General features: G+C 45.7%; 1 protein-coding gene across 1 annotated transcript in view; it reads left to right on the top strand.

Annotated features, from left to right (window-relative positions):
* The window catches only part of ARHGEF26 (Rho guanine nucleotide exchange factor 26), a 229,365-nt gene that overhangs the window by 23,523 nt on the left and 189,450 nt on the right, over window positions 1–16,392 (top strand). The window contains 1 exon segment of the mRNA XM_040349186.1: window positions 2,799–2,838. Within this exon segment, the coding sequence (XP_040205120.1) occupies window positions 2,799–2,838 (40 nt within the window).

The following is a 16,392-nucleotide window of genomic DNA, read 5'->3' as shown; positions in this document are numbered from 1 at the left end:
TGGACACACGGAGCTGATCATTACTGATCTGCCCCGTGTGAAAGGGCCCTAACAGAGCTGAGGCTGTCAATCAGCTAGAGGTCCCTCCCTTGTCACCTCCTTTTTTTTTTTTTTTTTTTTTTTTTTTTTTTTTCTCTTGGTGTCAGGAAAACATGTCAGAAGTGACTGGTAGCAGACATAAATTACACTTGGTGCTCCTAATTGAGACAAGTATACACTGTAGAGCATGGGCGCTCAACCTGTGGCCCTCCAGCTGTTGCGGAACTACAAGTCCCATGAGGCATTGCAAAGCTGAGAGTTACAAGCGTGACTCGCAGAGGCATGATAGGACTTGTAGTTCCCCAACAGCTGGAGGGCCACAGGTTGAGCACCCATGCTGTAGAGGGATATGCTTTGTTCATATTTCATGTCTGAGGTTTACAACCACTCTAGGACTTCTGATTGGGAGCCAATGGAAAGGACAGCTGATCATGTGACTGCTGCGGGAGTATCACGTACCTTGTAGCTGAAATGATGAAGTCCTCTCGTACACTTCTGGTTCGGGGCCTCTGGTAGTGTGAACAGGAGTGCAGAGTGGCACGAGTGCCTGTGGGTCTTGCCAGTAGCACGCCATGCAGGCGAGGTCATCAGTAGCCTTTAGTAAAGCAGGCCGGCTGGTAGACAGCTGATGGATAGCAGGCTGGTACTGGTGACAGCGGGCAGGTGAGGCAGACTGTAGAACAGCAGAGTCAGACAAGCCGGGTCATATTTAACGACAGCATTTTTTTGCTTATGTATAAAGTGCAAACCGAGTCCAATTCCTTGAAACATATGCTGAATAAAGTGTTGGGTGCTGTGAGCTCCAAATGGTATCCTTCACCAGGTCAATCACCAACATAAAGTAAGGCTGTACTCTTACCCCACATGGTGGACCCTCTGTTATGGAAGGTCATACAAGCATAGGAAACTGTCAGCTCCTGGCGCCAATGGGGAAATGGTGCCATAGGGAATATACCTCCAATACATCCCTAACAGCTTCTCCAGATGACTGGATCAGAACCTTGTGTCTGCCGAACAAATTCCCAAAAGAAATAAAAAAGGGGGGCTTCCAATTGTGTAAAAAAAATTGTAAAATGCATTTTATTCAAACACTGTGCACAACATGAGATACACATGCATATAAAGCATTAAAACTGCAAGTTAAAATTCAAAGTTTAAAAAAACTTGCAGTGGCGTAGATAGCGTCTCGTCGCCCGACCGGTTTCATCGCTACAAGGACTTCTTCCGGGGCAGGTACAGAGGAGCAGGCAATAGCATGGTCTAGGTAGGTACATCCTGGTCAGGAGCCAATCGGTGGAATTGAAGCAAATGTAGCAGACAGAAGCAGAGGTCAAGGACTAGTCAGGATCGTTGCAGGCAAAGTTTATAGAGGTCAGATAAGCCGGGTCAGCAACTGGAATCGGGATACAGGGAATGTGTGTGCGTGTGTGTGGGGGGGTGGTGGGCAGATTTAAGAGGTTAATTAGGATTTATCATTTTTATTACTACTCTTTTTAATCCTAAAGTATTCATTTAAATTGTTTTATTAATAAGATTCTCACATTTGTTTGAGGTTCTTGCATATTCGTTATTTATTCAGTGTTATCCAATTACTGGTATTTTTTAAACAACAATGACATTCCGCATCTGCAACAAAAAGGATCAGTATCTCGGACTAGAGAAATGCCTTACTTTGATAGATAACTGGATGACAAACCGTTATCTTAAACTCAACGGTTCGAAAACAGAACTTCTCCTGTTTCATGCCAACCGGAAAAATCACCCCGCGACAACATGGACACCCCCGCCCATTCTGGGTAAAACGATCACCCCTAGCACCAAAGTCAAAAGTCTCAGAGTCATTTTCTACACCAATATGACCATGGATGCACAAATAGGGTCAGTAGTCGGACTCACCCCCTTTATCCCGAAAGAGGACATAGCAGTCGTGGTGGGAACAATCATCAATTCCAGACTTGACTATGCAAATGCCCTCTATCTCAGACTCCCCAAATACCAAATCACTCGTCTGCAAGTCCTTCAAAATACGGCCGCTTGATTAGTGACCGGCAAAAAAACATGGGAATCAATCTCACCTTCACTGAGATCCCTTCATTGGTTGCCAGTAAAAGACAGAATCGCCTTCAAGGCACTCTGCGTAATGCATAAGTGTATTCAAGGTAACGCCCCCCAATATCTATGCGAAAAAATAAAAGCCCACAACCCCAATCGCATTCTGCGATCCACCAATCAAAACCTACTCCAGATACCCAAAGCCAGATACAAGTCCAAAGGAGATCGAAGATTTTCAGTCCAGGGACCTCGCCTGTGGAATGCACTACCAACCACCATCCAACTGGAGTCGGACCACTTGGCCTTCAGGAGAAAGATTAAAACCCATCTCTTCTGAGGTCAAAGGGTTTTACCCATGAAATGGATACAGCGCCCAGAGGCAATTCAGTTTGCATGTGTTGCGCTGTATAAGTTTTTGACTCACTCACTCATTGAGTGTTAAATTTTACCCTGAGAAGGGGATATTGGATTGATATGCAGATGTGATGTTTTTTCTAGTCCTAATGGACCCCAGGAAAGGACATTTTAGCAGTGGTGAGGCACTTTATTCCACAAAAGTAAAGTAAAACGTTGTATACATTTTAATATTGTATATAGTATTTAGCTGCTTTTATTTATTTATTTATTTTTTTGTTTGTTTTTTTGTGATAAATATCAAAGTACCTTCTATGCTAATATTTTTTTTTTTTTCTCCTCTCTTTCATAAGCGGAAAATACTTCGAGGACAAGGAACGTTTGATGGTGAAGGTAATTGAAATGAAAATACATTTTTAAAGTAGACCTATTCTCAAAGTGATAAAAATTTATTTTCTTTTTTTTGTCCGGAAGATAAGAAAATTAGATGCTGGAAGCAGAAATTATAGCACTCCTTGCTGTTTTTTTTTTCCCCAACAAATGTTCTCCTCTGTGCTTGCTGCGCATGCCTTCCCCTGGTGGCTTCCCAACCTCAGGCGTGTGGGTGCCCCCTGTGTCTGCTGGGATCTATGGAGCCTCATCAAAGTCTCTTGTGCTCCTCTTTTGAACTACAAGCTTTCATGAAGCCTCTTCCAGAGCCACAAAAACAGACAGGGCAAGAGAGAGAACCAAAGCCACATGTCGTCTCCTCCTCCTCCTCCTCCTCCTCCTCCTCCTCCTCCTCCTCCTCCTCCTCCACAATAATGATTGACATCTCCTGAGTTTTGGTTCTTTGCCTCTAATGGATCACTGGGAGCTGCTGCATGTAAGCATGTAATTCAAAACGGAAGCATGCACAGAGTGGAGACTCCAAAATGGCTCCATAGATCCTAGCTAGCACAGTAGGCCCCCACATACCTGAAGTTGGGCAATGTGGCCAAAGGTCAAAATGAGGCGCAAGAACAGGGGAGAAAAAATTAAAACGGGAGCATGTAAGTCCTGCTATCTGCATCTTATTTTACAAAAAAGTCTTTAAAATGGGTTTAAATGTGAACATAAAGCTGTGCTAATCTTGTGAAGAGTAAACTAAAGAGTAACATAAGTCAAGAATCAGGTGTTGCCCCAGGCGACCTCTTGTGCAGGTGACATATGTGAAGGCTTTGGTACTTGTTCATGTGATCTCTAGTGAGGGTTTCTCATCTTGACTAATCTTCTACTTTAGCAGGGATTAGATGACCAATTATATAAGTCTTCAGATCTGTCATATTTACCGTAAGGAGCCAGAAGCAACATTTATTTTTATTTTTTTCTGGGAAAGGAATGTATCACAGTCTTTCTGATGCTCTCTATCCACCCTATTCACACTTGTGGGACTCGTCATGCAACTTTGGACATCAAAGTTGCATGACAAGTTGTTCCCCTTGTTTTTTCTAATGATAAGCATGCATATATGTGCGACTTAAAGTTGCAGCAACGTCGTTTATGCACTGCTTTGGGCCGACTTTCATGCAACTCGAGGGCCATAGGCTTTAATGTTGACCCCCAAAGATTGCATGAAAGTCATACCTGAATGTTATACAATGCAACAGTTGTCCTTTTATCACTGGTCAAAGCCAAGGTTGTATCCAAAGTGCACCCAACCAAAGTTGCACTCCAAAGTTGGTGCAACTTTGGAGTCGTACGTGTGAATGGAGCCTCAGTCTAGGTTCACTTTCAGATAAGGTTTCTAACACTTATCATACTTTTCACCTGTCTGTGTCGGTGACAATCTTTTAGTGTGCATAGCCTGCTGATCCATACAAGCGATAAAAACCATTCGCGCAAATTTTTCCCCCGTGTTTGGGTCCGCATGCACATTTAAATGCATTTCTAATGCGCTTGCGACACTTTTTTTTTTTTTTTTTACATGAGTTGCATTTACATGATGGCTTTGGCATGAACAGTCAAGTATTTACTTATTTTAGGAGAACAAAAATATATAAATTAGTTTTAAAACAAGCAATCACAGACCCCTGTAGCAATATGCACACTGGAGTAATACATTCTCAAAGTTTACAGCAGAAGCACCTGTTCTCTCTGTAGCTCAGCTTACAGCTATACCTCTATTAGTGCATCACATCTGTGTTCACATTAGCGATTAGTAGGCTGAAAGATTGTAGTCACTGCTGGGTGGGGGGGTTTGGGTTGAGTTGAGCTGCTGAAATATTAAAATCCAGTGCTTCTGTGTTTACTGTGAAGATTAATCCCTCCACAGTGCGTGTGTGTGTGATATATAATATAGTTGATGTAGTAGTACTGCTAATAAATGAGTCTAAAGTAATCTTTGACATACAGTTTGTTAGTCTGATGAAGCTAGTACCTCCTGTGGCTAGGGCCACTTATAAGGCAGTACAGCCAGCCCTACTGTACTGGGCCCAGGCCCCATCAGTTCAAAAGGGGGCTCAGGCACCTGCTATGCAGGAGGGCCAACTGTACTGCCTTACTGCAGACACTGATCCTCTTCTGCCTCCTCTTGCATCTCTGCTGGCTTCTTCTCTGCTGCGCTGCAAAGGGGATCAGTTTTAGCAATTCTAGCCCAGATTCCCTTGCTTTCCGGGCTCCCTGCCTGCTCCTTCTGTCCCCGCAGTGTTTCCAGCTTCCTGCCTCTCCTCTCACGCAGGCAGCTGCTTTGGGCCTACAAGGGGATGTTTCAGGATGGAGAGTGGGGGAAGAGGCTGGCAAATATGTCGTATAATAATGATTTTAGTGTATTTTTAGCGAAAAGATCATTTGATATTTTCTGATGGATGGTGGGGAGAGGAAGTGGGGGCCTGTCAGGTAGGCAGTATAGGGCCTTATGATTTCTAACGGCAGCCTTAGTGTGCCCATCTGCAGCCTCATGCACCTGATCTCCCTGCGCTGTGACATGCAGTCTAGTTGCCGGCTGTCCAATGTAACAAAGCCCCGCCTTATCCTCGTCCGCGATGGGCGGAACACTGACTCACTGCTGCAAAACGGAATCGGTGTTCCATCACGGATGAGGAGGCTGGGCTTTGTTACACTGGACGGCCGCCGACTAGACTGCATGTTCTGGAGATCAGGTAACCGATCGTGTGTGGGCCCCATCGTTTTTTTATCCATCGGTTAAAAAACTAGGAACTTGTTTTAAAATTATCTGATGGTTAACTAACCGATAGGAAAAAAAAACGATCGTCTGTAGGCACGTCTATCGGTTAAAAATCCACGCATGCTCTAAATTAGGGGACGGGAGCGCTCGTTCTGGTAAAACTAGCGTTCGTTATGGAGCTAGCACATTCATCACGCTATAACGGACAGAAAAGCGTGAATCGTCTTTTACTAACACGAAATCAGCTAAAGCAGCCACAAGGGTGGCGCCATTGGATTTGAACTTCCCCTTTATAGTGCCGTCATACGTGGTTTACGTGACCGCGTTCTGACACGATCGTTTTTTTAACCGATGGTGTGTAGGCATGACTGATCATCAGTCAGCTTCATCGGATAACTGATGAAAAAATTCATCGGATGGACCGATCGTGTGTACAGGGCATTACAGTAGCTGCTTCATTTCTCACCCTAGGCTTATACTCGAGTCAATAACTTTTCCCATTTTTTTGTGGTAAAATTGGGTGCCTCGGCTTATATTCGGGTTGGCTTATACTCGATTATATACTGTATTATATTGTAAGTGGGAAACCCCTTCCCAGCATGGAAGGTGCTCCCTCTGTGCTACTGGATCATTCATACTTGTTCAGTTGCTTACTGCAAAACCCATTTGTTTTTCTGCTTAAAAATTGGTGTATGAAATTCTGTTTTGTTTTGTTTTTAAGCCTGCATTTTTGTACTGTATGCATATGTGTGTTTTGCAGACCCATGGACTATGGAAAATTCCTATTCTGAATGTTTCTCCATCGTTTGCATAACGAATAAACAAACTTATGTATAATGTTCACACAAACCTACATGAACTAATGCGCATCAAAAACATTACCGTTGCATATAAATATGGGCTACAACCTCACTGAGCAGTGCCTTCACAATTCTAGATGTGTCATTTGAAGCTGCAGGGGTTTGGCCAGTGTAACTACTGAAGTGTACTGTAACCAGGCTGAATAGTCTTTTATGTGGGGCAGTCCTAATGCCTTGTGTTTGCTTCCTTATCACAGGGCTGTAGATAAAGAAAGCTAGTGCAACACTGTCATTGTTTTTATGGCTGTGTAACTTTATATGTTTTTCTGTGTAACCTTTGTATCTGTTGCTAAATTTAATGTGGAACTTTCACTATTCACCTTTCACATAAATCGGTATGGTGCATGTCAGCATTGCTAAAAACACAGCTTTCAGCAAAAAAAATGGCACCCCTTGCATGCCAAAAAATATGAAAATGCCCCCCTTTTGCCTAAGCAGTTAATTTAAGTGGTCTGTGTCTACCAGGAGAATTCTGGGTATTTCATAAAATTAAGGCGCATTGATGGTCTGTTTTCAGTCAGGCAGAGCTTGTCTGGTAGAATTAACAATACATAATTTGTGATCAGTACTGCCAAGCAGGATTCAGAGCCTCCTGAGAAAGGCCTCATTATCTCTAAATAACCACACAGTGATACTATGAGGAGCTGAGAGATTAAAAGGCGAATGGTTAACTAGAACTCGAGGGTACTCACAATATACATGCCACAGTATTTGTACCCACTATAACATGCCTAAACTATGTCACAAGTAAGAGTTTCACAAAAACAAACCTTAGCACAATCACAAAAAAAAACACCTTTATTTTTTATGCACACAGGTTTACAAAACACCTTGGTCAAAACTATGTAGTTAACAAAATAGAATATAGGAACCAGGGGCCAGATTCACGTAGAATCGCGGCGGCGTAACGTATCCTAGATACGTTACACCGCCGCAATTTTTCATCGCAAGTGCCTGATTCACCAAGCAAGTGCCTGATTCACGGCGACAAGCGTAGCGATTTTCCGTATTCCCGGACGGCTTAAGCAAACTACGTTAAATTTTGAATTTCGACGCGGGAACGACGGCCATACTTTAGACAGCAATGCGCTTGCTGACTAAAGTTAGGGCACCAAAAAAAAACGACTAACTTTGCGACGGGAAACCTAGACTAGCGGCGACGTAGCGAACGCGAAAAACCGTTGTGGATCCGCCGTAACTCCTAATTTGCATACCCGACTCTGGTTTACGAAGCAAACTCCACCCAGCGGCCCCCGCGGTACTGCATCCTAAGATCCGACAGTGTAAAACAATTACACCTGTCGGATCTTAGGGATATCTATGCGTAACTGATTCTATGAATCAGTCGCATAGATAGAAACAGAGATACAACGGCGTATCAGGAGAAACGCCATCGTATCTCATTTGTGAATCTGGCCCCAGGAGTATGTAATGTAAGGAGTATGTAATGCAGAGATTACAGGGGTCCCGTAACGTGCAGGGGACAGGGCCCCCGTAACGCGCAAAGAGTGCAGGGGACAGGGCCCCCATAACGCACAAAGAGTGCAGGGGACAGGGCCCCCGTAACGCGCAAAGAGTGCAGGGGTCCCGTAACACGCAGAGTGCAGGGGTCAGAATATTCTTATACTCAGACTGCTGAAGTCCGTAATGCTAAGCAGGCAGCTCACAGAGTGCAGAAAGATATAATGTACAGCGTACAGGGATCAGGTGTATGTTGTGGTTTGTGTACTCCTGACTGCTGTATTCCCAGCATACAGAATGCAGAGTTTAGTAGTATTTAGCACACAGCACGTAGTGCTAACAGGCAACGCCCCCAAGCAAAATATTCTCCACCTCCCAAGGAAAACCCTCTCCCCAGAGAAGAAATTTCCCACCTCTATCATCTCTCTCCCCACCCCCCCTAGCAAAAATCGACCCACTTACCCCACCCTACCATAGGAAACAAAATCCACACTGCGCACATTTTCCCTTTTCCTCCCTCCTTTCCTTCAGTTCTCCCAGAAGACTAGGTGCCTTCCTCAAATCTAAGCCACCTTCTATCTTGGTGTGTGAATATTGTGGGGGGACAGGACTGCAAGGATGCCTACATACTGTCACAGTGCAGGCATTGCAAATCAGGGGTACTGAGAAAGACAGTAGGCATTACAACATCTTTCTGTTTTAATTGACCGTATTTCATAGAGAGGAACAAAAATGTTTACAGTTCCTACGTTCTCTACATACTAGTGTGAGGTAATGCATTGGAACAGTTACTTGAGGCCAGCGAAAACATTCCTTCCCTTCTTTAGTGGTGTTTTGCTGCAGTCTACAACCCATGGTTTACCATCTCCTCCTTGGGCACTGCTCTTCTTTTTTCATTTCATTAATTGTATTGCTATATTGTGATCCTTATGCTTGCAAAATCACCCGGCAGACACTGAGCCCCTGAAAATAATGGCCTGATTTACCTTGCCAAACTTCACCTTCATTGACCCTAAGTGGCAAATATATTTAACGTTTTCATGCAGGCATTGCTGTAGTGCACCGCTCCACCCCACTTCTAATGGTTCTGGTAGCTTCTAGTGATGCTGGAACACATACTGTGGTCAACCAAGTTCTGCCTCTCACTTGTTAATAATATTAATAATCCTTAAAGTGGATGTAAACCCCATTTTTTTTTTTAATGTCACAATGTAGAGTATAAGATTTCCTATCATCTGTGCCCAGTCTTGCCACACAGAGTTAATCCAGCTCTGAGCAATCCTCTTTTATTTTTCCGTGAAAATTAACAGACTTCCAGATAAAACCCTGTCTAAATAAAAAGTCCTTTCTTTATCGTACATCACGGGACACAGAGCGGCATTCATTACTATATGGGTTATATGGAGTACCTTCAGGTGTAGACACTGGCAATCTCAAACAGGAAATGCCCCTCCCTATATAACCCCCTCCCATAGGAGGAGTACCTCAGTTTTTACGCCAGTGTCTTAGGTGTTAGTCATGGTTTAGCTTGCCTCCGCATCCTTGGGATTAGGTGAGCTACCGGTTCTGTCCAAAAAAGCCTCAGCGCTAAAGTGGTCAGTAACCGGACCCCAAACCCTTGGGGTATAGCCCATAATGCTTTTCTTTTTAGAGAGCTGGACCCTGGGCCCAGAACTTAGAAACCTTTGGGTACCTAAAGTTTTCTGTTGCCAGGGTGCTATATGGGCCCAGGACAGTGGATCCTTCATAGGAACCCAGGGCCTGAAGGTCTAGACATCCCCACGGAGATGGGGGAAGATTGGGCCTCTTGCTTGGCAAAGTCCTGCGGCATGGAGCAGGTAAGTGAGGGGAAAACTTGCGGAACTTGGTTCTTAGCAGGTTTTTTTCTGGGGGGTCACAGGGGACATGCCTAAAGTTATGCACTGCATCTGGCAAACTAGTCACATATCATAAAGATAGGATGGCTCTCTATGTATTATTCCCCATAAGATGTGACCTCCCTTGTAGTGTTGGAAAAGCATTGAGTGGGGCCTGTGTTATATAAAAATATATGTGTGTGTCAGAGAGCTTTGCTTACCTGCAGGCCTCCAGGCGATGCTCCATTCAGTCTTCCTCCTCAGAGCCTGCAAGCAGGCAAAACGCTGACCTCCTCATGGTTCCAGGCTGCAGGCTGCAGTTTGCTGGAACAGAGAGGTCCCTTCCTCCCAAAATCCCCCCCCCCCTCCCCCTGTCGGGAGGGGCATTTCCTGTTTGAGGTTGCTGGGGGGGAAGGGCGGGTCAGTGGCTTAAAGGAAGGGGCGGCCCTTCCTTGTTTGTTCCATCAATACTTTGGAACTGAGGAGAAAGACCAGAGCGGCAGCACGGGGCGCCGAGGACACACAGTGGCCAGAAAGGATATTGCAGTCTTCAGAGGACTGTTTTGTCAAGCCTAGAAATAGGCTGTTTCTTTTCCATCTCATAGTTTTTCTTTGCAATACTACTCAGGGGGACAGAATGTTTTTTCTTTCCTGGATTTGAAACAAAAACGAAAAAAAAAAAAAAAAAAAGTCATCTAGGGGAGAGGAAGCATTTTTTTATCCCCCAAACAGGTGTTTGGACAATTAACTTTTATAGTTCCAAATACCAATAGGTAGCAGGTGTTCCTCGGTATTGTACCATGGTATGCCGCTGTTTTCCCTACAGGGAGCCTTGGGGCCATCGGGATCTGGGGCTGGAGCTGACGCGGGTCAGTCCAACCCTAAGATGGTCACGGAGGAGGTATTACTCACCTCTTTAAAAGAGATGCAGAAAAGCATGGGAAAAATGATATCCGCAGCTATGCGGGGCAGTAAGCGGAATAGATCTCCGTCGCCCGAGCGCGGACCCTCAGAAGAGGAGGTCCTTTCCTCAGGGGAATTGGACGACCTCTTGGACACGGACCAAGTAGGTTCAGGGATCGAAGACCCGGATACAGAGGAGTCTGGGGCAGTCTCCCTGAGGGAGAGCTGGTGGATTCAAGGATTGTCGGACTTGGTCCATAGGACATTCAACTTGCCAGTACCAGATCTCCAGGTATCAACGGTTTCAGCTTTGGGCTCACTGAGGGCGCCTCAAAGCAATGCTGTGTTTCCGATCCATCCTCTATTAGAGGGAATTTTGTTCCAAGATTGGAACAAGCCAGATAAGATCTTCTTACCACCTAAAAGGTTCTCTGTCCTATATCCTATGGAAGAAAATTTTTCCAAAAGATGGGCTACTCCTGCAGTGGACGCAGCCATCTCATGTGTTAACAGATCGTTAACATGCCCTGTAGAAAACATACAGGTGTTCAAGGATCCAGTTGATAAGCGCTTGGAAGCACTACTTAAGAACTCCTTCACTACTGCAGGGGCAGTAGTACAGCCAGCTGTGGCTGCGATTGGGGTCGCTCAAGCATTATCGGATCAATTTAAGCAGATGCTTAAACTTATTCCGGCCCAGCAGGCAGAAAAATTTTCGGATGTCCCTAAGGCCATATGTTTTACGGTAGACGCAATCAAGGATTCTATCCAGCAAGCGTCACGTTTATCGTTATCCCTTATCCATATGAGAAGACTCTTATGGTTAAAAAGCTGGGAGGCTGAGCCCCCATGCAAGAAGCTCCTGATAGGGTTCCCCTTCCATGGAGGACGACTCTTCGGAGAAGACCTAGATAAATACATTCAGACCATTTCAAACGGCAAGAGTACTCTCTTGCCAACTAAGAAGAAGGTTCAGGGACCTGCGTTTAAACGACAGTATTCCCCTGGGCAGGGGCCCTCTAATGCCAAGCAGTATCGACGGCCTCCTGCAAAAGCAAACTTCGGCTTCAACAGCAGATCACAAGGACAGGCTGTTAGAGGCAAAAGGCAGTGGTTTCGCAAACCAGCAAAACCAGCCCCCAAGCCAACCTTATGAAGGGGCGCCCCCACCCACGAAGGTGGGGGGAAGGCTGCGACTCTTTTCAGAGATTTGGGAAGCCAGCATTCCCGACGAGTGGGTACGGTCTTCCGTGGCCACAGGCTACAAATTAGATTTCCTAAGGTTTCCTCCTCCTCATTTCCAGAAGTCGAGGATTCCAAACGATCCGGAAAAGGGAGCCGCATTAAGATCGGCATTAGATCATCTACTTTCCCAGGAAGTAATAGTAGAGGTACCAGTCCTGGAACAGGGGCTGGGTTTCTACTCCAACCTATTCATCATCCCAAAATCCAATGGAGATGTCAGGCCAATTTTGGACCTAAAGATGGTAAATGCATATCTAAAGATCCGCTCATTTCGGATGGAATCCGTGCGGTCAGCAGCTGCCACACTCCAGAAGGACGACTTCATGGCGTCCATAGACATAAAGGATGCCTACCTTCATGTTCCAATTTATCAGCCACATCAAAGATATCTACGCTTCATGGTGGCTTCGCGTCACTTCCAATTCGTGGCGCTTCCCTTCGGGTTGGCTACGGCCCCCCGGGTGTTCACGAAGGTCCTAGCTCCAATCCTAGCCAAACTAAGGATCCAAGGGGTCACGATCCTAGCATACCTGGACGACCTCCTAGTCATAGATCACTCGTCTCCCGGCTTGGAGCGAGCAGTGGCCCTCACGGTCCAATACCTCGAGAGGTTCGGCTGGGTCCTAAATCGAGAAAAGTCAGCTTTCCAGCCCACAAAGCAGTTGGAATATCTCGGCATGAGATTAGACACAGAACAACAAGGAGTGTTCCTACCTCTGAGGAAGGTAAAAGCCATCAAGGAATTAATCCTACTGGTTCTAAGCAAGAAAGAACCGACTATTCGCCTATGTATGAGGTTACTAGGCAAGATGGTGGCCACATTCGAGGCGGTACCATACGCCCAGAGCCACACTCGCATCCTACAGGCAGCCATCCTGTCAGCATGGAGCAGAAGGCCACAGGCCTTGGATATCCCGTTGCCGCTCTCATCAAGAGTCCGACAAAGTCTGTGTTGGTGGTTAGACCCTCAGAATCTACTGAAGGGGAGGTCTTTCAGCCCAGTGGCTTGGAAGATAGTGACCACAGACGCCAGCCTGACGGGCTGGGGAGCAATTTTGGATGGTTGCACTCGCCAAGGTACTTGGGCAAAGCCAGAGAAGCAGTTGCCCATCAACATCTTGGAGCTCAGAGCTGCTCGACTAGCCCTCAGGGCTTGGACGTCAAAATTGCAGGGGTTCCCGGTGAGAATTCAATCAGACAATGCCACGGCCGTGGCACACATAAATCACCAAGGGGGAACCAGGAGTCAAGCCGCTCAGAGAGAGGTGAGCTTGATTCTTCTATGGGCAGAGGCTCATGTGCCCTGCATATCGGCAATATTCATTCCAGGAGTGGACAACTTTCAGGCGGACTTCTTAAGCCGCCAGACTCTATGGCCGGGGGAATGGTCTCTGCATCCACTAGTCTTTCAAGCACTCTGCCAAAGATGGGGAGTGCCGGACGTGGATATCATGGCATCGAGACTCAACAAGAAACTAGACAGGTTCATGTCCCGCTCAAGGGATCCGATGGCCTGCGGAACCGATGCGTTGGTTTGCCCTTGGCATCAGTTCAAACTTCTTTATGCGTTTCCCCCGCTCCAGTTACTACCCCGCCTGCTGCGCAGGATCCGGGTGGAGCACATACCAGTCATCCTGGTAGCTCCAGCATGGCCCAGAAGGGCATGGTACTCACTAATCTTAAGGATGGTAGTGGGAGACCCTTGGACTCTTCCTCTACGGCCAGACCTGCTATCGCAAGGTCCGATCCTCCACCCTGCCTTACGGCATCTAAATTTGACGGCCTGGAAGCTGAATCCCTGATTCTCAGGGGTAGAGGTCTGTCTCAGAAAGTAATCTCTACCCTAATCAGAGCCAGGAAACCGGTCTCTAGGGTGATTTATTACAGGGTCTGGAAGGCCTATGTAGGCTGGTGTGAGTCCAAGCGATGGCTTTCTCGCAAATTTACCATCGATAGAGTATTAAGTTTTCTCCAGCTAGGAGTGGATAAAGGATTGGCATTAAGCACAATCAAAGGACAGATTTCTGCTCTGTCAGTGTGGTTTCAGCGGCCGCTGGCCACCCACTCGCTGGTTAAGACCTTCCTTCAAGGGGTCTTACGTATTAGACCTCCAGTTAAATCCCCGCTTTGTCCGTGGGATTTAAATCTTGTTCTGTCAAGTTTACAGAAACAACCGTTTGAGCCGTTGGCTGATATTCCTTTGGTTCTACTGACAAGGAAGTTAGTATTTTTGGTTGCCATAGTTTCCGCAAGAAGAGTTTCGGAGCTGGCAGCCTTATCCTGTAAGGAACCATATCTTGTTTTTCATAAGGACAGGGTCGTTCTCCGCCCTCATCCTTCCTTCCTTCCGAAGGTCATATCCAGTTTTCATTTGAACCAGGATTTGGTATTACCATCCTTCTTCCCTAAACCTACTTCCAGAAAGGAAGGGTTGCTGCATACCTTGGATATTGTCAGGGCCATGAAGGCCTATCTTAAAGCTACAAAGAAGATCCGGAAGACAGATGTGCTGTTCATTCTACCGGATGGGCCCAAGAAGGGGCAGGCAGCTGCAAAGTCCACCATTTCTAGGTGGATTAAGCAATTAATCACTCAGGCCTACGGCTTGAAAGGGTTGCCTCCTCCAGTATCATTAAAGGCTCATTCTACTAGAGCCATGGGCGCCTCCTGGGCAGCACACCACCAGATCTCTATGGCTCAAGTTTGCAAGGCGGCAACCTGGTCTTCTGTCCACACGTTTACAAAATTCTACAAGTTGGACGTAAGAAGGAATACTGATACTGCCTTCGGGCAGGCAGTGCTGCAGGCTGCAGTTTGAGACCCTCGGATTCCGGGGGCTCCTCTTGTTCGAGTTAAATTTAAAAATTTTATTTTTCTCAACTAAGTTGGATTTATTATGATTTGAGTATATCTCTAAATTAAATCCTTTTGTCTTGGAGATGTTCTCCCTCCCCTCATTGTAAGCATTGCTTTGGGACATCCCATATAGTAATGAATGCCGCTCTGTGTCCCGTGATGTACGATAAAGAAAAAGAGATTTTTAATACAGCTTACCTGTAAAATCTTTTTCTTGGAGTACATCACGGGACACAGAGCTCCCACCCCTCTTTTTTGAGGACCATTTTGGGAGGCATACTGCTTGCTACAAAACTGAGGTACTCCTCCTATGGGAGGGGGTTATATAGGGAGGGGCATTTCCTGTTTGAGATTGCCAGTGTCTACACCTGAAGGTACTCCATATAACCCATATAGTAATGAATGCCGCTCTGTGTCCCGTGATGTACTCCAAGAAAAAGATTTTACAGGTAAGCTGTATTAAAAATCTCTTTTTTGTCTCTCCTTGCTTTGAGTGACAGGTTATTTACATATCTAGCTTGGACATGTTTATCATATGTTATGTTTATCATAATATGAGGTGATTCACAGTTCATTGTATATTACCAGGATGTGTTATGTGGGGGAGGGGTGGATTTCACACTTTTTATACTGTGGATCACCTCATATTATGATACATTTTTGGGTTTACATCCACTTTAACTAAAGAGATACTTAAAGTCACAAATCTGCCTTGGATGCTTGGATGTGATTTGGGATGCAGAAGGTAAAGCAGCAACCTTTAGCTCCAGTAAGTGCACTACTACACCTGTGAGATACGGCACAGAAGGCTGGATTCTTGGAAATACACAGGTCTCAGTCTAGGGTAAATTAATGAGCTTTCTTACTTTAGTATAATTGGTGAATTTTCTCACTGTTAAAGTGGTTGTAAACCCGCAAATTTTTTTTTTTTTTTGTTCACCTGAAAAGTAAAAGCCATAATGAGCTAGTATGCACCGCATATTAGCTCATTATGAAATACTTACCTCAAAACGAGGTGTAAGGAACTTACCTGGTCCACGCCGAGCGAGATATCATCTTGACTCGGCGTGTCTTCCGGGTATCGCCGCTCCAGCGCTGTGATTGGCTGGAGCGGCGATGACGTCACTCCCGCGCATGTGCGCGGGAGATTTCAATTCGGCAAGGTCCGGCGGCTGCCGGTCCTTTAGCCGAGGATCACCGCTGCGCATGCGCCGCTGCAATCAGCGGCGCATTGCGGGGGGAATATCTCCTAAACCATACAGGTTTAGGAGATATTCTTAATACCTACAGGTAAGCCTTATTATAGGCTTACCTGTAGGTAAAACTTATAAAAACAAGTTTACAACCACTTTAAGGGCCATTTCACACTGCTAACGTGCTGTTTAGCCGCAGCCTAGGTGTACCTGCAGGTTTCCCATAGACTTTCTATTTTGTTTCATGTTTGGGTGCGTTTTCTGAAAGCACACCAAAAATCCTGCATGCTGAATCTTTGGTGCACTTTCAGAAAACGTGCTTAAAACACAGAACATAGTAGAAGATCTATGGGGAAACAACGGGTAACAGGCATGAAAACCGCAGGAACACCCACACTGCTGCAGTGTGGAATTGCTTTTAGTAGCTT

The sequence above is a fragment of the Rana temporaria genome, chromosome 4 (genome assembly GCF_905171775.1).
Source record: "Rana temporaria chromosome 4, aRanTem1.1, whole genome shotgun sequence".
NCBI classification, from domain to species: Eukaryota; Metazoa; Chordata; class Amphibia; order Anura; family Ranidae; genus Rana; species Rana temporaria.
The sequence above is the reverse complement of the archived record's forward strand: the minus strand, read 5'-3'. Positions and strand labels throughout refer to the sequence as shown.